Source organism: Alosa pseudoharengus, unplaced genomic scaffold (genome assembly GCF_046254945.1).
Source record: "Alosa pseudoharengus isolate Yale_2024_CS ecotype anadromous, Long Island Sound unplaced genomic scaffold, YU_APseudo_1.1 YU_APseudo_1.1_scf_13, whole genome shotgun sequence".
Classification (NCBI taxonomy): Eukaryota; Metazoa; Chordata; class Actinopteri; order Clupeiformes; family Clupeidae; genus Alosa; species Alosa pseudoharengus.
In genome coordinates, this window is record NW_027468598.1 from 8762339 (window position 1) to 8783985 (window position 21647).

Genomic DNA, 21647 nt, shown 5'->3' on the forward strand with positions numbered 1-21647 from the left:
ATTTCTTCACGCCTGGATTACTGCAATAGTCTTTTTTCTTGTCTGAACCAAAAATCTATAAAGAGACTTCAAACTGTTCAGAATTCAGCTGCCCGGCTTCTTACTAAGACAAAGTACTAAGCCATTACTCCTGTTTTAGCCTCACTGCACTGGCTCCCAGTAAGCTTTAGAATTGATTTTAAGATTCTTCTGATTACTTTTAAAGTTCTACATGGCCTGTCTCCCAACTACATATCTGATCTCCTAGTACCTTATACACCTGTGCGTACTTTAAGATCATTTGGTAGTGGTTTCCTAACTATTCCTAAGGTCAATCTCAAAACTAAAGGGGTGAGAGCATTTAGTGTCAGGGCACCTAGGCTCTGGAATGACCTGCCTGATGAAATCAGGTCAGCCAAGTCTGTAGTCTCTTTTAAATCCCTCCTTAAAACACATCTTTACAAGCAAGCCTTCCTTAGTTTTGTTTAAGTAATATACTTAATTTTGTGTTAAGTTTATTAAGTTTTATTTCAGTGTTAAGTTTTATTTCAGTAAGTTTTATTTCAGTAAGTTTTATTTCAGTGTCAAGTTTTATCTCAGTAAGTTTTATTTCAGTGTCAAGTTTTATTTCAGTAACTTTTATTTCAGAGTCAAGTTTTATTTCAGTATCCTAAGTTTTATTTCAGTGTCAAGTTTTATTTCAGTAAGTTTTATTTCAGTGTCAAGTTTTATTTCAGTAACTTTTATTTCAGTGTCAAGTTTTATTTCAGTATCCTAAGTTTTATTTCAGTGTCAAGTTTTATTTCAGTAAGTTTTATTTCAGTGCAAGTTTATTTTCCTTTTTCAAATATATGTTAAGTTCTAATTGAATTAGTATATATTATCTGATTGTTATATTATTATGTCTTATTTGCATTTTCATATATGTTGATATTGTACTGCACTTTGTAACTTTGTTCTGAAAAGTGCTATATAAATAAAGATTATTATTATTATTATTATTTTACAGAACTCGATTTTGACGACCTATCTGACGCGACTTTACTGGAGGCTGCGGATGCTGTCGACCCGTGTGAACTACATGAAAGGTCAGATTCGTTGAATGTTTCTGAACCTGGGGGTGGCTGGGCCCTCTGCAGATTTAGCAGTGTGTGATGTAAACACAGTTCGCTATAATTACACAGATGTAGAATCAGCATTGGATAGTGTTGAGCTGAGACTAAATTATGCTAGATCTGTGGCTCGTAGAGATAAAAAAATTGAGGCTGTTATCGATGGCATACTGAAATGAAATGTGACTTTAATGATGATCTGAATGGTGTTTAACCTCAGTGTGATAGATTGTTTATAAGGTTCATGTTTATTTTTTCTTTGTTGTTGTTGTTTTTTACGGCTATAATTGTGGAAGAGTAGTAAACATGTGTAATATAGTTTAAATTTGCTGAGTAATCAGTGAGTAGTCATGCCCCCGCCGTAATAAGCGTAATAGAAATGACAGTGGGTGCAATGATATTGAACCGCCTGATAAACGTACCAGAGATGATCAGACAGATTGTGTTTTTTTTTTATTTATTTTTTTATTTAGCACTTGTAAAAAGACAGAATCAGAGAAGAAACAAAGAAAGTAAATCCGTGCAGGAAGAGGCAGTAAGCCCAGACTGGCTTATATGAGGCCTCCACCTAAAAAAGTAACATAACACCAAGAGCCACAAAAAATATCTAAACAATATAAATTAAAAGAAAAAGAAAGAAAAAGTATGAACAAACAGTGTAAGCACTACAGTAAAAGAAACTACAATGACAGAAGTCTTCAGGAGAACCAGCTATAGACCAGCAATTAAATTAGCCTTTAGGCATCCTTTAAAATGAATAGTAGTAAAACATTTCAAGGCCAGATGTGAAAGTTTTTTCAATATTTTAGCACCCCTATAACGTATGGAAAATTGAGCTTGACATGTTTTAAGTTGAAGAGGGTGAAAATCATTAGCTTGCATCGTTACATATGAGTGAACCTGTGAATTAGTTTTAAAATAGCACTTAAAGTGCTCAGGAATCTTTCCATTACAATTATATATTTCATAAATAAAAACACAGGTTTGAAGTACATTAATATCATTCACAGTAAGGATTTTCAATTCTTTAAATAACGGAGTAGATGCAGCACACCATTTAGAACAGGTTGCAATTCTAACAAAACGCTTTTGAATGACCAGTAATTTCTTAATAGTGGAAGGAAAAGTACTTGCCCACACTAAATTACAATATGAAAGGTATGGATAAATTAAACTATAATAAAGAGTGAGGAGGCAATTTCTAGAGACAAGATGACTAACCCTCCTAATTATCCCAATTGATTTATTTACTTTTTTGCTAACACAGTCTACTTGATCCTTCCATTTTAAGGTTTCATTAACAATAACTCCCAAGAATCTGGTTGATGAAACTTGCGGTATCTCTGTAGACTCAATTTTAATTTTACATATGTCATTAGGGTATAATTTTTTACCTCCAAAAATGATGAAATTAGATTTTTTAAGATTTAAAGATAGTTTATTTAATTTGAACCAAGTGGCATATGCAGATAAGCCAGCATTTGCCTCTTTCATTAAAACACTGAAATTTGAATGTGAAAGAATCAAGGTAGTATCATCTGCAAACATAATAGGAGAAAGAAGGTTAGAAACAATGGCCAAATCATTAATATAAATAAGAAATAATAAAGGTCCCAGGATAGAACCCTGTGGAACACCACAGGGTAATCCAGCCATGTTGGAATTGCAACCCTTTACACAGACAAACTGTTTTCGATCAGATAAATAGTTACTCAGCCACTTATATGTAAGATCATGAAAGCCATATTTATGCAGTTTTTCCAATAAAATAGAATGGTTAACAGTATCAAATGCCTTTGACAAGTCTATACAAATACTACAAATATATTCATTTTTGGTTTGAGCCAAGGTAACCTTGTCTATCAAGTGAAGATATGCCATGTAAATTCAATGATTTTTCGAAAACCATATTGGTGTTTATACAGAATTTCATTAGAATCTAAATGGAGGATAATCCTCCTGTAAATCAGTTTTTCCAGTACTTTTGAGAAACAAGGCAGAATTGATATTGGTCTATAGTTATTAAAGCAACAAGGATCATCTGTTTTATACAAGGGAATAACCTTGGCAATCTTTAAGTCCTGAGGCACAATGCCTGTTTTCAGGGACAAGGAGAAAATGTGGACAAGTGGTTGTAGTATTTTTTTGTTTTACCTCCTTGACAAGAAAAGTTGGAATACCATCATGACCCGCTGATGAAGTTGTTAGCTTGTCAATTATTTCACTGATTTCCTCAAGGTCAGGGGGCTTAAAAGAAGAAATCCTTTGATATATCTTTGGAATAAAGTCCAAGGGACTCCCATTGCAATCAGAGATTTTATTTGCCAATTCCTGCCCAATATTGACAAAAAAATCATTGAATTTACATGGCACATCTTCACTTGATAGACAAGGTTACCTTGGCTCAAACCAAAAATGAATATATTTGTAGTATTTGTATAGACTTGTCAAAGGCATTTGATACTGTTAACCATTCTATTTTATTGGAAAAACTGCATAAATATGGCTTTCATGATCTTACATATAAGTGGCTGAGTAACTATTTATCTGATCGAAAACAGTTTGTCTGTGTAAAGGGTTGCAATTCCAACATGGCTGGATTACCCTGTGGTGTTCCACAGGGTTCTATCCTGGGACCTTTATTATTTCTTATTTATATTAATGATTTGGCCATTGTTTCTAACCTTCTTTCTCCTATTATGTTTGCAGATGATACTACCTTGATTCTTTCACATTCAAATTTCAGTGTTTTAATGAAAGAGGCAAATGCTGGCTTATCTGCATATGCCACTTGGTTCAAATTAAATAAACTATCTTTAAATCTTAAAAAATCTAATTTCATCATTTTTGGAGGTAAAAAATTATACCCTAATGACATATGTAAAATTAAAATTGAGTCTACAGAGATACCGCAAGTTTCATCAACCAGATTCTTGGGAGTTATTGTTAATGAAACCTTAAAATGGAAGGATCAAGTAGACTGTGTTAGCAAAAAAGTAAATAAATCAATTGGGATAATTAGGAGGGTTAGTCATCTTGTCTCTAGAAATTGCCTCCTCACTCTTTATTATAGTTTAATTTATCCATACCTTTCATATTGTAATTTAGTGTGGGCAAGTACTTTTCCTTCCACTATTAAGAAATTACTGGTCATTCAAAAGCGTTTTGTTAGAATTGCAACATGTTCTAAATGGTGTGCTGCATCTACTCCGTTATTTAAAGAATTGAAAATCCTTACTGTGAATGATATTAATGTACTTCAAACCTGTGTTTTTATTTATGAAATATATAATTGTAATGGAAAGATTCCTGAGCACTTTAAGTGCTATTTTAAAACTAATTCACAGGTTCACTCATATGTAACGATGCAAGCTAATGATTTTCACCCTCTTCAACTTAAAACATGTCAAGCTCAATTTTCCATACGTTATAGGGGTGCTAAAATATTGAAAAAACTTTCACATCTGGCCTTGAAATGTTTTACTACTATTCATTTTAAAGGATGCCTAAAGGCTAATTTAATTGCTGGTCTATAGCTGGTTCTCCTGAAGACTTCTGTCATTGTAGTTTCTTTTACTGTAGTGCTTACACTGTTTGTTCATACTTTTTCTTTCTTTTTCTTTTAATTTATATTGTTTAGATATTTTTTGTGGCTCTTGGTGTTATGTTACTTTTTTAGGTGGAGGCCTCATATAAGCCAGTCTGGGCTTACTGCCTCTTCCTGCACGGATTTACTTTCTTTGTTTCTTCTCTGATTCTGTCTTTTTACAAGTGCTAAATAAAAAAATAAATAAAAAAAAAACACAATCTGTCTGATCATCTCTGGTACGTTTATCAGGCGGTTCAATATCATTGCACCCACTGTCATTTCTATTACGCTTATTACGGCGGGGGCATGACTACTCACTGATTACTCAGCAAATTTAAACTATATTACACATGTTTACTACTCTTCCACAATTATAGCCGTAAAAAACAACAACAACAAAGAAAAAATAAACATGAACCTTATAAACAATCTATCACACTGAGGTTAAACACCATTCAGATCATCATTAAAGTCACATTTCATTTCAGTATGCCATCGATAACAGCCTCAATTTTTTTATCTCTACGAGCCACAGATCTAGCATAATTTAGTCTCAGCTCAACACTATCCAATGCTGATTCTACATCTGTGTAATTATAGCGAACTGTGTTTACATCACACACTGCTAAATCTGCAGAGGGCCCAGCCACCCCCAGGTTCAGAAACATTCAACGAATCTGACCTTTCATGTAGTTCACACGGGTCGACAGCATCCGCAGCCTCCAGTAAAGTCGCGTCAGATAGGTCGTCAAAATCGAGTTCTGTAAAATAATAATAATAATAATAATCTTTATTTATATAGCACTTTTCAGAACAAAGTTACAAAGTGCAGTACAATATCAACATATATGAAAATGCAAATAAGACATAATAATATAACAATCAGATAATATATACTAATTCAATTAGAACTTAACATATATTTGAAAAAGGAAAATAAACTTGCACTGAAATAAAACTTACTGAAATAAAACTTGACACTGAAATAAAACTTAGGATACTGAAATAAAACTTGACACTGAAATAAAAGTTACTGAAATAAAACTTGACACTGAAATAAAACTTACTGAAATAAAACTTGACACTGAAATAAAACTTAGGATACTGAAATAAAACTTGACTCTGAAATAAAAGTTACTGAAATAAAACTTGACACTGAAATAAAACTTACTGAGATAAAACTTGACACTGAAATAAAACTTACTGAAATAAAACTTACTGAAATAAAACTTAACACTGAAATAAAACTTAATAAACTTAACACAAAATTAAGTATATTACTTAAACAAAACTAAGGAAGGCTTGCTTGTAAAGATGTGTTTTAAGGAGGGATTTAAAAGAGACTACAGACTTGGCTGACCTGATTTCATCAGGCAGGTCATTCCAGAGCCTAGGTGCCCTGACACTAAATGCTCTCACCCCTTTAGTTTTGAGATTGACCTTAGGAATAGTTAGGAAACCACTACCAAATGATCTTAAAGTACGCACAGGTGTATAAGGTACTAGGAGATCAGATATGTAGTTGGGAGACAGGCCATGTAGAACTTTAAAAGTAATCAGAAGAATCTTAAAATCAATTCTAAAGCTTACTGGGAGCCAGTGCAGTGAGGCTAAAACAGGAGTAATGGCTTAGTACTTTGTCTTAGTAAGAAGCCGGGCAGCTGAATTCTGAACAGTTTGAAGTCTCTTTATAGATTTTTGGTTCAGACAAGAAAAAAGACTATTGCAGTAATCCAGGCGTGAAGAAATAAATGCATGCATAATGGTCTCAGTGTCTTTAAAAGTTAAGATGGAACTAATCTTGGAAATATTTCTGAGGTGATAGAAACAAGACTGTATGAGCTTTGTGATGTGACGTTCAAAGCTTAAATTATTGTCAAACCAGACACCAAGATTCTTTGCAACAGGTTTTACACAGTCTAAAAATTGAAAGGGACCTAAGGATGGTATCATTTGTTTCACTATGTGCCGGGATCCAATGATGAGGACTTCTGTTTTGTCAGAATTCAACTGGAGGAAATTGTTTGACATCCAGTTTTTTTAGTATAGTATCACTCCATAAATCCACACGGTTAATGTCCTTTGATTGATTATTAACATTAGTTTGATAGTCCTTTGAATGTGTATTCCCCCTGTTGATAGATGCGTTTCCAAGACCTATCAAGTCATCGTGCGCGTCGTTTTCTGCAAATGAAATGACCGCAAACACATTATGCTACCATGCTACACTTAGAAGGCATACATGTATGGAGAATAAAACAACTAGACATTAAAATTACAGAGATCTCCAAATGGTCACCGGTAATGATTTAGACCAACACTCTACCCCAAAGTGGGTGTCACAGTTATAAACATACCCGTAACAACAGCTGTTTTATCAAGAGGGGAAAGAATGAACTATTGGGAAATATCAACTTACCCCGTATCACTCGCGTTACCCCAGTAAAATGCTTAGCAGGGCTCGCAGTTATGGCTAGATCTTCAGAATCGTTATAACGTCTCTTCTTAGTATCCTTCCAATAGACATGGTCGTAAGATGGTAAGGGTTCTGTACAGGGCCGGAGTGGGGCCACTTTTCAGCCCAGAAGTTTCAGGCCCAAGACCGGCCCCCTTTTTTAGTGGTGGTGGAAATTGGATTAAAAAGGCATCATTTCAGCTCTTACTAGCCTGTAGTTTTTATTATAGGCTAATATTCCACTATTCCACAAGGATAGGTTGATAAGTTAACAAAAACAGGAAGGAAGAAATAAAGCATTTGAAATGTATCCCACAATTCCACTAAGAGGCATATTGAACTACTGTATTGTTTACATGTTTTTTCTGCATGGGTCAGCTATCATGTTGTTGTTTGGTGATTTTCTCCTTTACTACACCCACTTCTGAGCAAACAAGCCATATAGGTTGATCATGCAGCCTACTGTTGTCATAGCCTACTGTTCTTTCTTCCATAAAATAACTTTAATTCATATGGTTAACTCTATTATCCTTTCTACTTGTCCCTATAGTCATAGTTCATTTCGGGCTCATCATTGCGGGGCTGATCTGCTGCTCAGGATACTTTTGTTTTTAGGCCTATAGGTTACTGCATACACAGATCAAGCTTGAGTTTTGTTATCAATATTTGCATAATATTTGCAAAGTCTATGAATAGCCATATTGGATGATACCAAAATGCTAATATTTTAATTCATTATGTTACTTGCGAATAGGTTGACAACGCTACAACGTCCAGTAGGTTATTAGCCCAATTACGATGTTATAATCATGGCTATCTCTCTTTACCAGTTGCCACTTATGTCTGTCCTCTTCAAAAACATGAACATTGGAAACATGGCACATTTGGCAGCATTTCACTCCAATACTCTTCGTCTTTTTTACCTGGCCTTTTCAGTCCCTCATGGCATCTTTCTACCATCCATCCTCCCTGACGCTTATCACTACGGTAGGACCGGCCCGGCTGGTATATCTGAGAAAACTTTTTAGGAAAGACGGGCTATATGGACCCAACCAATTAACTCTTCTTGGGAGGGGAGAACAACCCATGCAGAGGCTGCGGTGTTAGGCATAGAATGCGAACGTGACTCTTCTTGGGAGGGGAGAACAACCCATGCAGAGGCTGCGGTGTTAGGCATAGAATGCGAACATGTGTAGCCAACTTTAAGAGAAGATAGATTAACGTGACAAATGCCAATATTTTTCCCTCGACCGGCCCAAAAGTGAAGCGGGCCACCGGGAATTCTCCCGATTCTCCCGATTCTCCCTGTACCAGATGTAGATTTACTGCTTGTCGCAGCACCTAATTCAGATCCCCCGAACGTCGTTCCCAAATCGTTTTCGTCAGCGCACAAGAGACCAGATGTTTCGAGGCTGATAACACAGTGACCAGCTAGATCATGGGATGGCGCTACACAATAAAAATAGAAGAATAAATATGCGAGTGAAATACATTTTAGATTCGAACATAAAACCAACCAGAAACTCTTGACAAACCATACAGTTCTTTTACAATGTTATCATCACTAGTGTACCTAAGTAGTAGGCAGACCCCCCACATGAAAGGGGTCTCAAACAATAGGCTACACTCAGAGACATGCCCGGACAAAACACCACCTCTACAAAGTAGGGGGATCATAGACTATAATTTTTGTCACCTAAGACCACCATGATTTCAGTTATAAAGGTTACATTACAATGCATAGCGTCTAGCTAACACATTTTTCAACCAAAACCACTAACAACATGCTAAACAGGTTATTGGCTATGCTAGTAGCATACTATACGTTTATTTCCAGCTATTAACACTCCTATACATTTCATACAAAGTTTATCACATAACACATAATAATAACAACAAAACACACATGGGGGTTTGGTGGCCAATATGGCCGCCCAGGGGTTTGACATCAGACACATGATTGTCACATGACACTACATCCAATATGGATGCCAAGGGGGGCGTGGCATTGTTTGACACCAGACACATGACTGTCACATGACTTTACATCCAATATGGCCGCCCAGGGGTATGACACCAGTCACATGACTGTCACATGACTCACAAAACAATAACAATAACAAACAACACGTGGCGAAAACCACATGGCTAATTTGCATAAAAAAGAGGCGTGGCTAACACGTGATTTATGACGTTTCAGGGGGCGGGGCTTATTTTTGACAGATAGTTCAGGATAAGGACTACTTGTTGGTATTGCTGTTGGTGTTGGTGTAGGTGTTGGTATTGGTGTTGCTGTTGGTGTAGGTGTTGGTATTGGTGTTGGTGTTGGTATTGGTGTTGCTGTTGGTGTAGGTGTTGGTATTGGTGTTGCTGTTGGTGTTGGTGTAGGTGTTGGTATTGGTGTTGCTGTTGGTGTAGGTGTTGGTATTGGTGTTGCTGTTGGTGTTGGTGTTGGTGTTGGTATTGGTGTTGCTGTTGGTGTAGGTGTTGGTATGGTATTGGTGTTGCTGTTGGTGTTAGTGTAGGTGTTGGTGTGGCTAGGGATGTAACGGTATGAAAATGTAACCTCACGGTTATAGTGACCAAAAGTATCACGGTTTTCGGTATTATCACGGTATTTTTAAAAGTGTGTTAAATATGTTCAGAAAGCACTGATAGGCCTACACAAGCTGAAATAGTTTCAAAAAGTGTCCCGTTCAGTTTTTCATGTTTAATTGGCTATGTGCTTATCGCTTAACTTACCCTACCATGACTTGGAGGTTGCTATTACTGTTATTTGGATCCAATGAGTGAGACCAGGCTTGGAATTTCACCATTCTGGGGGCAAGGCCACTTGGCCTTCAGTTGGGCATATTTGGTGGAGGGCACAAAGGCCACATAGGCTATAAAAAATATCAAAGTTGTATAGCCTATTCACTGCAGTAGACCTGCATCACTGTATGAAACATTACAAAAACATGAAACATGACATATTATATAGAACTGCAAATCATCTGAACATCTAATATTTACAGATATCTAGGCTATATTTAACATTTATTTTATATTTGGCCTGTTAAGGAAATCATGTATTGAACAATTTAAGCACAGTTCAGCTTTAAGAAACTCAAATAGAACTAGATGCATGCTTAGCATTTTGTGATCTACTTTCACAAACTCTTAGTCAGCTGTCCTCTGATTTACCGATATATAGGCGATATTTGTAACATTTATTTTGTATTTGGCCCGTTATGAAATCATGTGGAACAATTTAAACACATTGTAAAACTTAAAGCCCAAATTTGGAGACATCCATGCATGTCGAAATGTAGGCCTACTGCCAATTCAAAAGTGGATTACTCTAGAACGGCTAACTGTACAGACTGCTTTACACCTTTATGTTCGGTAAGGTCTGCTGTTTATTCTGATATATGGTTTGTCGTGTGTTAAACGAAAGGTTCGTGAAGTATTGCACCGAGAGGAATGGGTAGGGAGATGGACTAAAACATTCAGTAGAATTTATGATTAAATTTAATTATATTATTTACGTTTCTCGCGAACCGTTCACCACAGCAATTCGCGGCTAACATCGTTTAAAAGCTGAGAAAAAGCTCTTTCATGTGATACTTGTGATGTCTGTGTGATGAGTAGGCTACTTCGCGAATAGTTCAACTGAGAAGAATAGGTGAATTTAGACGCACTTTCTTTCTTGCGCGGTCACTTTCTCCACTGCGTAAAAGAAATTAATTTGCGCTGTGAATGCTAAGATTATTTTGACAGGCCATAGGCTAAATAAAATTTGCTATTAGTAGGATGCAAAGCAGAATATTGAAAGAAGGGCACCAAGGGCACCGTGGCCTGTAAACCTCTGATTTTCAAAGGGACATCACGGCCAACGCAAGGGGCAAAAACTTGGCCGCCGTGAAATTCCTACCCTGAGTGAGACCAAAGTAAGTGTTCGAAATAAAACTTTAGGCTACTGTGTTCTTCTGATAACGTGAGTGGAATGGATTTAATGTGCACACGCGAACATAAAAAGACGCAGAGTGCAAATGATACAGTGCAAGTTTTGCGGTGAAAATGTTCCGCCTTTTAAAATCAGTTGTAGCCTAATCCAATTCGCAGTTAAAACCATCAATTAGACAACAGAATCAGTAGGGTACCAATTTTGCTTCATTGTACCAGGCCTACTGTATGTCAAAAGCAGGCTCGGATGAAGCTGGGAAGGATTAAACACACGGTTTCAACACCGTGATAATCAACCGTGATAATTATGATATTTCAAAAGAAAACGGTAATTGTTATCGTCAACATTTTTATCACGGTTTATCATTATACCGGTAATCGTTACATCCCTAGGTGTGGCGGAGCTGGCGGTGTTCACTCTGTATATCTTCATTATATCTACCGATACTGACTGAGAGGTTTTTGTGAGGAAACAGCAATTTCGTCCAAGTTCTGCGCGCGAGGCCCTGCCAGACTTTCTGTCTGTGAGGCGAGGAGAGGAGAGCTGGAAACAGGCTTGGTCAGCATCCTGCAGGAGGGGGAGTGTCAGCAGTCCCTCCCTGTGGATGCTGTGTCTGGCCCAGCGGAGGCTCTCGGCTCCAAAACCGCACCGGCCGATCGGCCGCTTTGGACTGCTCTCAAGCCCCAGGCACTTGGCACACGCATTTTCCGTTGTGTGTAATCATTGTTTTTGGAATAGGAACCAGAGGCTGTTTTAGTGTGTGTGTGTGTGTGTGTGTGTGTGTGTGTGTGTGTGTGTACTGTATTTCTCTGTGTGTGTGTGTGTGTGTGTTTGTGTGTACTGTGTGTTTGTTTGTTTGTATTATCTGAATGAGTGTGTGTTTGTGTGGAATAGGAACCAGAGGCTGTTTTAGTGTGTTTGTGTGTGTGTGTGTGTGTGTGTGTGTGTGTACTGTATGTCTGTGTGTGTGTGTGTGTGTGTGTTTGTGTGCATGTGCGTATGTGTGTTTGTATTATCTGAATGAGTGTGTGTTTGTGTGGAATAGGAACCAGAGGCTGTTTTAGTGTGTGTGTGTGTGTGTGTGTGTGTGTGTGTGTGTGTGTATGCGTGTGTGTGTTTATGTGCATGTGTGTATGTGTGTTTGTTTGTTTGTATTATCTGAATGAGTGTGTGTTTGTGTATGTGTGTGTGTTTGTGCATATGTCTGACTGAGTGTGAGTATGTGTATGTGTATCTCCGTGTGCATGTATGCGTGTGTGTCTGTGTGCATATCTGTGTAAAACATAAGCGTGGATTATTCATCTATGTATGCATCTGCACGTTTTTTTATGGCTCAATTCCAGTTCCAAGTGTAGCACAAAGCCAAGCCCTTCAGATGAGTGTGACGTTTGAGTACAGTGCTGTCCATCTGCATACTCCTCCACCCATCTCTCCATCTGCTTCACACTCCTCCACCCATCCCTCTGTCTGCTTCACACTCCTCCACCCATCACCCCATCCGCTTCACCCGGCCCTGTCCTCCTTCCTCCGTCCTCTCGGCTCTACCTGCATGCCATAACCGTCGGCTAAATTAATTGGATTAATGTTTGTGCCGGCAGGGCTGAGACACGGGGCCCAATCTCCAAACAATCCGTTTGGAGCTGTCAGCCGGCCAGCTGTGGAGAGCAGATGGGGACCGGTCACGCTCCGCCTTGCCGCTTCCTCTGCCTTGCCACTGCTGCCGCTGCTGCTGGGTGCCCGTCTGCCTGACTGCCCAGCCACACACTCAGGTGATACACACTCGCTGGATGCTGCCAGCTCTGGATGGTGCGCACTTGCAGCCTGGAAGGATGTGTGTGTTTCTCATTGGAAATACAAGTGGTGTGTGTTTGTTTTGTGTGTGTGTGTGTGTGTGTGTGTGTGTGTGTGTGTGTGTGTTTTAGACAGAGCAGAGAAATGCACCAGAGGTATAAGGTTGTGCAGATTAATGGAGATGTTGTGCATGTGTGTTGCTTTGCTAATGCTATTAGCATGCAATACACTATTCATTTCAAAAGCCCCTGGAGTGGCCTCAGGGGTCCGTATATTATATTCTGTTCCCTGACATGAGCTTTCAGGTTTCTTGATGTATTTGTCATTTACACCGGTGTTGCATGTTAAATCTTCCTCCTGTGGCAAGCTCTTACTGTGGCCACTGGTGTGGGGAGGAACTGAAGTGATTTGTTGTTTGACGCTGCAAGTCCCTGTGAGGAGCGGTAATGGACCGCGGCTCTTCAAAGTGACTTCAATATGTCATAACAGCCCCAGACTGCCATGCAGTGTTGCTTACTCACCAGAGTCCTGGGCACAGATGGCCAGCACACTCCAACAACTTGGCGTGCGACTGGACATCAACGCTTTCCACACCCCCCCACACACCCCCCCCCCTCTCTCTTTTTTTTAAGATTAGCCATTCATAGTTTCCTAGAAAGATGGCCGCTGACTGCGCTCTCTGTGTATTGATGTTGGCATGCTGCGAGCGAGGGACATGGAGTTAAGTCAAAGCACTGCCAACTTCCTTCCCAGGGTGGGATGTCTGGGGTTCAACTTTTCACCTCTTACGGAGACACATCCACGTTGTGAATATTTCAAGCAAGTTCCACGGCACTAAATAGCTTACATTAGTGCTGCATTATTTAGAGCAACAACACAGACGTGAATGAGGGGGACTGCTTTCCACTCTCTCCCAAAATAGAAGGTGTCTGACCTGTTTTCCATAACTGTGCTCTGCCGAGATCTCTGGAGACGGCACTTAGTGATGGCTCGGTCACTTCATCAAGGCTGCGACGCTGGAAAAAGGTCACCGCTCCTTAGGTATAGTAACTCAATGAAGCCAGGGTTTTACACCAGTCACTTGGCATTATCCCATCTCACATGATGCGTCTATTCTCATCAGACGCTCCTCGGTGCTCTGTTTGGTGACAAAAGCGGTGATCGTGAGCGGCGTCCATGTGAGCTTTGGCACTCCTTTATGGAAACAGATGTAATGTAAAGCTCTCAGGTGTTCAATCTGTGATTAAGAGGAGCACACTTAAACTCTGCATACTTCATTAAATTGCACTAGACATGGGCTTTTAGAATACCTAATTACAGTATTTAACAAACACAGACAGAGAGAGAGATAGAGAGAGAGAGAGATGGGGCATTATATTTGTATGATCAGTTGCTCAAATGAAACATCATGCATACCTCAACGTTAGGCCCTACTAACCATTGCCAGCTTTACACTGTGACATATCAAAAGAGACACATTTTCAGTAACAGTTTCAGCAAGTGTTTACTGTCTGGGGGACTTTCTCGGCGTTGTCAGTTTCTACCTGGCACTCTCATTATTTGTCTTGATTACGCTGTGGATGCCAGAGCACCTGACGGGGCCTATGCCAACGTGACGTCCTTGTATCAGGGAAATTGTTATAAACATGTCAAATTTACTCAAACTTCCCTTCAGTGCTGGATAAATAGTGGGTGAACACATCTGGGTGTGCTGGCGCTTCCGTAATTGAAAAACAGTCGGGGTAACACGTCTCACCGGGCTCGTGAGCAGATGGCCGAGCTGCTCTGGGATTGATGTCTGCAGGGTCCCGGGGGATCAAATCTCCCATGGATCCCACTCACGCAAACTGCCTTCCATCTTAATGAGAATCGGATTGTGCGTGGGCAGCCTTTGTTTTTAGCCCTTTTCTTCCCTCCAGCAGCTAGTTGGTCGGCTCACTCTGGCGGGCGGGCACACACTTAGACATGTACGCACGCACACACGCACACAGGCACACACACACACACACACACACATACAGAAATTAGCACCCCTATACAGTATACATGTACACACACTACTTTTTGTTGTTGCTGTTGTTGATGTTGTGGTGGCTGAGACCACTCTCCCTTGCTGACTGAGCTGAGTTCATTAAGCAGCCAGGAACCACAGGTTAGAGAGGCTGAGCCCTATCCTGAACCTGCCCCTCCTCAGAGGTCGAGGGGCGAAGGGGTGAAGGGGGTTGGTTGGGTTAGAGAGGTAGAGAGAGAGAGAGAGAGAGAGAGAGAGAGAGAGAGAGAGAGAGAGAGGAGACGGAGGAGAAAAGGCCCAGATGAATAGTAGATGGAGCGAGAAGGTCTGAGGGTTCACTCACACACATGAGGTCAGACAGTGACAGAGTGGCTAGCTTCCAAATGGATGCCCGGCAGCGTCCACAGCAATTAGTCTTCCTCTCCAGCTCTCCCCAGCAGAGCCCAGCAGTGCAGGGTGAGGCTGCTGAGTCTCCCCACCTCCTCCCAGTACGCCCTTCGTCACGAGTGGATGCGATGGAACTCGACTACAATGTGCAGAGCACAATAAAACCATGAGTCCAGACTAAAATGGCTCTTTCATCCAGTTTGGCTCAGTGGATTTGATTCAGTGCTGTGTTCAGCTAGATACTGCTGGGGTGTGTAGCCGACTGACTTGTGCTGGATTGGAGCTCCACGTCAGGCGGAATGGGAGAGCAATTCTTTTCTTTTCAGCAAAGCATCATCTCTGTGGAGAGAGTGAGAGAGAGAGAGCATGAGAGAGAGAGAGAGAGAGAGAGTGAGAGAGAGAGAGAGAGAGAGAGAGAGAGAGAGAGAGAGACGGGCCGAAAACTATGCCCTTGTTATTTCAGTCTCAAGTCCAAAATTTACCCTCCAGTGTTAGACCTTGTTCTTAAAATATAGTCAAGGAAACACGCACACACACACACACACCCACACACACATACACGGAAACACACACTCTGGAAGCAACACACACACACACACACACACACACACACATAAAGAGGGATAGAAGGGAGGCTGAGAAACAAAAGCAGCACCTGTCCTGGAGAGCGCTTTCTGCAGAGCGGGTGTGTGTGTGTGTTGGGAGGGTGTGCGCGGCGCGCGGCATCACTTCCATTCATTCTCCAGCGCAAACAAGGCCAGGAGACGCTGGCTCTCCCCCGAGAGCTGCAGCAGATTGGGCCCGCTCCGCCACCGCCCCTGACAGGTGGCTAATGAGAACCAGGGACGGCAGAACCAACACACACACACACACACAAACACACAAACAAACACACACACACACACACACACACACACACACAGTCACAAACACACATGAGTACCGAGACACTTGGAGAAAGAAAAAAGCATCAACACACACAAACACACTCTTCACACCTGCTTGATCCCCTGGCGGTGATAGGAGAAAAAAAAAAAAGAAAAAAAAACGAGAGGGGGGCTCTGATTGTTCTGGCAGATCGGCAGCCAGGCATAACTGCTCAAGATGGGATGGTGTATCGCAGCCAAGAGCCGCTCCCTTTTAGAGTCAATACCTTCAAGTGAAACAAATGGACTGAAGAGAGAAAACTCAACAGCCAAACTTCAGATCACAACAAACAGGCAACACTCAAGGCTGCAGCCGGGACTGCAGATGAGAAGGGGGTCACACCTGCGAGCGTGGGGGGAGCAGCCGGCAGCGGGACAGAGCTGGGCCTGATGTGGGCCGCATCTACCAAACACGCACATATGCGAGCACACACACACACACACATATACACACACACATACACACACACACACACACACACACACATACACACACACACACACATATACACACACACACACACAAACACACACATATACACACACACACATATACACACACACACACACAAACACACACATATACACACAGCCGCCATCTGGTCTGCTTCGCCTGTGTGGAATCTTTAGTTTGAAGTGTATACAGTAAGTGGTTAGTGTCTAATGTGTCTGTAGATAAAGGTCAAATGCACTCCAGTTGTTTTCAGGTGTTTTAATACTATAACTTTGGTTTGACCTTGGCGTGATGATGATAATGATGATGACGATGATGGTGGTGATGATGATTGGGATGATGATGAGGAGGAGGAAGAGGATAACGGCAGGCATGAGGAGTGCTAATTGTTTATGTGGGTAGTTAATCATGGCTCTGACCTTTTCATGATGATCAATCAATGTCATCCTCATCATAATCATTATTGACTATGGTTCAAGGTTTTAAAGATAAATTGCCTTCAATCTGACCACCACCACCACCAGAATACCATCATCATCCTCAACGGTGTGGTTCTTGGTGTTGTCAGGATTATTTACATTCTCTGTAAAGGTTATTGTATGATGATTACCATGCAGGAAGTGGTGTTGAGAGACAGCAAGAACAAGAGAGAGAGAGAGAGAGAGAAAGAGAGAGAGTGAGAGAGAGTGAGCTCTGGCTGTTTATCTGTGAAGAGGGCTCTGAAGGATGAGTCTGTGAGACTGACGCTCCGTATTCACCTCCCTCCCTCTCAGCCGGTCAGCGCCCGGCCCCATGCATCAGCTCTGTCAGACAGTCCAGCTCAAAACCACTCTGTTTCTGTCCAAAAACTTCCCCTGACAGTCATTCCCCCTCCCTCTCCACCTCTAGTGAGTTTCTGAACTTACCAACTTTCTGAGGGACCCTTGAACCATTCTCAAGCCATTTACTTTAGAACAGCCATCATTCAACTTGGAAAAAGACAAATGGATTGGGGGAAATACAAAAACAACAACAAACTCCAAATGAAACACGTCCGACATACATCACAACATCGCCCATGTTGTTGAAGTGCTCTGCAACCTCAAGGTTGTCAAAATATGGCAATCTCTTCCGCTGTCAGGCCACTCTACAGCAGAGAAGCCTCAGATGCTCCCTGAACAGCAATGAGCCCTCAGCCTGGGTTAGCATCATCTGCTGCTACGCTAACTGGCTCAGGACCAGCCACAACACTGGACAGCGACCATGTGGAAGGCACTCTCACTGAACTCCATTAGCACCATAACAGTGATGGCAGATTCCATCTGGGCCCCCTCATACGCATTCAATTCCAGTGCCTCCATTGGCAATGAGAAGACTACACCCCCCCCCCACCAACAAGTATGTGGAAGGGGAAAACCACACTTAAGTGTCCAGGAGTGGGTTGATTGAAGAGTGTGTGGAGGCAACTTGTTACGTGAAGTTCTCTCCCCCTCGTCTGCCACTGCCAAATGGACTGCCACCCCCCGGGGACCCTTTGACGTCTGCCACCCTGGGGTGGATGTGCTGGAGTGGAGTCCTCAGGGCCGCGGAGCGGGAATGCTGCACCTGCTGCTCCACGGCTCCGAGCCTGCTGATGAGGCCCTGGAGGGGAGAGAGGAGCCAGAGGAGAGGAGGAGGGCTCTGCTGCTCTCTGTTTCCATGGATTAAATGGGGAGAGGAGGAGAGAGGAGAGGAAGGGAGGGAGATGAGGGGCCCTGCTGCTTTTCCTGTCTCCCCTACCCTGCATTGCCCCTTTGGCGACACTGGCTTAATGCTTCTTTCTCGTCTCGTAAAGTGGCTTTCAAACAGCACACAAACACATACACATACACAAACACACACATATATACACACACACACACACACACACACACACACACACACAGAACCATACACATACACCAATACATAGTCACATGCACACACATACACACACACACACACACACACACAAAGATTTTCACACAGTTGGAGAGAAAGATTTGAGACAAAAAGTGGATAGTTCGCTCCTGATGAGGTAACTGCTGCCAATTGAAAATGCCAACAAACAAGCCCCATGCAGCTCAGAGGAGCCATCTTTAAGAGTGCTCATCTCTCCGGTTCCCTCCACGAGGCCGAACTGCAGCTCTCCAAGGGCCCAAGGCTGCCTCACGCAGCAACAACACAATAGACAAAACACAGAACTTCAGACTAAAGAGAACAATCATAATAGCAACAATAAAAGCAAATATGAAATGCACATTTTTGACAAAAGAATGTGCTTGTATTATGTATAATCAGGTTGTACCAATTCACTCTGCACTCAAGGTAAAAATTGGTTTATTTTCTTTCAATGGCAATTATTCAATGGAGAGTGATTTGTCTATAGATGTTTAACTTAATAACTCCACAGAAGTTCCACAATGTTGCCGTGGCTGAACTTGCTGTGCGTGAGAAGCTAGATCGTGCTCCCCCCACCCCCAAAAAAGACCAAACAAAAGTAAGTCAGCTAATAATAAATATCCTAATGCTGTCTTCCCATTTATGAGCATCATAAAAGTTACATTATCCAAACCATCAATAATACATTCTGCACAAGTCTACACTGTAATCATTAATAGCCTTAATATTTTATTAAAGCACCCAGGAAAAATAAAAAGGCCATGGCGTAGCGTCTGAGCACTGTTCTAATTATCTTTGCTGATTGCCCTTGGGATCAAGAGATGGAAGAAGGGAGAGAGAGAGAGAGAGGGAAAGAAAAGACAGAGAGAGAGGGAGAGAGAGAGAAAGTTCAGTGCCAGTAACATGCATCTGGAGACACTGTGTCCACTTGTTATGCCCTGATCAGAGGCTGAGTGGCCAGTCTCGGGGTCCGTGTCCCACATGCCTTACAGCAGCGATTACAAATCATATGCATATGAACAAATGTAACAGCATCCACGTACAACAGCTACATCAATGGTGTTTGGTTAGCATATCTCCATTCAGCACTCCCTAAATGCTTGTAGACAGTCTTGTAGACAGCCAATGTCCTTACTGGGTACTGGGCTAAGTTGTTGTTAACAACTGCACCATGTTAAGAAGCAGGCAACACAATGAGACAAGGTATGAGACAGTAATCCTATCTGAGTTTCTCCCCACTCTCTCCCTGACTCCCCATGAATCCCTGCCTCACGTTAGGCTGTTGTAGACCTGTTGTAGGTAATGATAAAGACAAGACTTACCCAATATTTTGGTCATTGTGAACATATTGTGATTGCATTGACACTCAATAGGCTACATTTTTTTTGCCACAGACCCCAAAATATGCACCAAACAATACCAAATCAAAGCACATTGTTACAGAACAGAGGTTCAATCCACTAAGGCCATGAAGACTTTATTACTTCTGTGATTACATCAAAAATGTCATTATGAAAAGCTATTATGAATGCATACTCTCTCTCTCTCTGTCTCTCTCTGTCCGTCTCTCTCTCTCTCTTTCTCTCACACACACACACACACACACACACACACACACAGACACACACACACACCAAATCCAAGCCAGCATGCAGTTCTTGTCCAGCTATTCCCATTTGCCGAGCAGACTTTGCGCTGAGGCGTGCAGACGTCCTGAAATGAACTTTACCGGAGGAGGAGCCGGAGTGAGCGCTCTGAGAGGTGAGGGGGCTGGTGTGAACTCATTCCACTGATTCATCTGCATTCCTACGTGCTCGTGGCCCTATTCCTGGAGGGGGCCGTGCTAATCCATCCACACACACACTCCCTCATCCCATAAATGACCAGCGGAGACTAATACCATTACATAGACAAAGGTACGTTGCCATTAAGAGCATTCATTTTAAATGTAGTGTAACCGGAGAGTATACAGCCAGCTATATGAGTGTGGCATGGTCAACAGCTGCGTCCCATCCAGCTCTCACTGTTGCCTGAAGAAACAGGACGCAAGGGAGGAGCGCAAACACAGAAGAACTCACTAGCACCGGTAGTCACTGACACAAAGAGGCAGAACATCTCCAGTTGTTGCATCAGGTCTGTTAATGATACATCCTGAGCAGTGCACCTGTACCACGGTTACCTGTAGATCTGTCCGTCATCTATGTTTGTGTGTGTTTGTGCAAGTGTGTGTGTGTGTGTGTGTGTGTGTTTGTGTCTTTGTGTGTGTGTGTGTGTGTTTGTGTGTGTGTGTCAATGAGTGTGTGAAAGGGTGCAAAGTGAGTGCTGGGACTAAAGTATCAGGGGGATGGCTGTTTTCTGTGAGAAAGAGCCTGACAGCCTACTCCCCCGTCTCCTGATGAACGGATCAGTCTTTTTTTTAGCAATTTGAGTAAAAAGAGTAGCAATTTGTAAATGAGTGACAGGGCAAATCATGGCTTTCATGACTGCATCATCACTGCACTCCGAAAAGTATGGGAAATGCCGTGCAGAGGAGTCGTTTTCAACTTAAAAAACGAGGTTCCTTTCTTGCCCTTCCTTTAACCCTCATTACAGAAAAAAAGACTATTATGGCTGGCCAGATCTGTCCATCCATTAAAGCGCCTCTTTTTAAAAGGAGATTACTCAGCGCAGTTGGAGGTGTTCTAAAAGCCAATTATTATTTTATTTCTGACAGCTCACAGCCAGAGCAGGGTACTCCACCAAATCATCTCCAAGAACAGCCTGTGCCTACACCCACAGTCACCTGCCCTCATTCAATATAGCATCTCTCTCTCTCTCTCTCTCACTCTCTCTGATTATCTCTGTTTTTCACTCCTTCTCTATGTATGTGCTGTGTGTTGTATGCAGGCAGAGACATGCGTATAAAGACTCCATATTAGAAAGACTGGCATTGGTGAAGAGAGGAGACGCCGCTCTTCATTGATGGAGGGTAGAAGAGGAAAAGCATAATTAAAGCTAATTATGTCTCAATGGCCGTAATCTCGTCTCCCGAATGTTCAAGGGAAACTGTAATTCCATCACAATTACATAAAAAGGAAAATTGCACGGTTCATCGACCA

General features: G+C 41.6%; 1 protein-coding gene across 1 annotated transcript in view; it reads right to left on the minus strand.

Annotated features, from left to right (window-relative positions):
• Positions 1–18099: 18099 nt before the first annotated feature.
• The window catches only part of si (sucrase-isomaltase), a 60009-nt gene continuing 56461 nt past the window's right edge, over positions 18100–21647 (minus strand). The window contains exons 47-48 of the mRNA XM_076283119.1: positions 18722–18811; positions 18100–18270 (exon numbers count right to left, since the gene is read on the minus strand). Of these exons, the coding sequence (XP_076139234.1) occupies positions 18100–18270; positions 18722–18811 (261 nt within the window). The remainder of the gene's footprint in view (positions 18271–18721; positions 18812–21647) is intronic.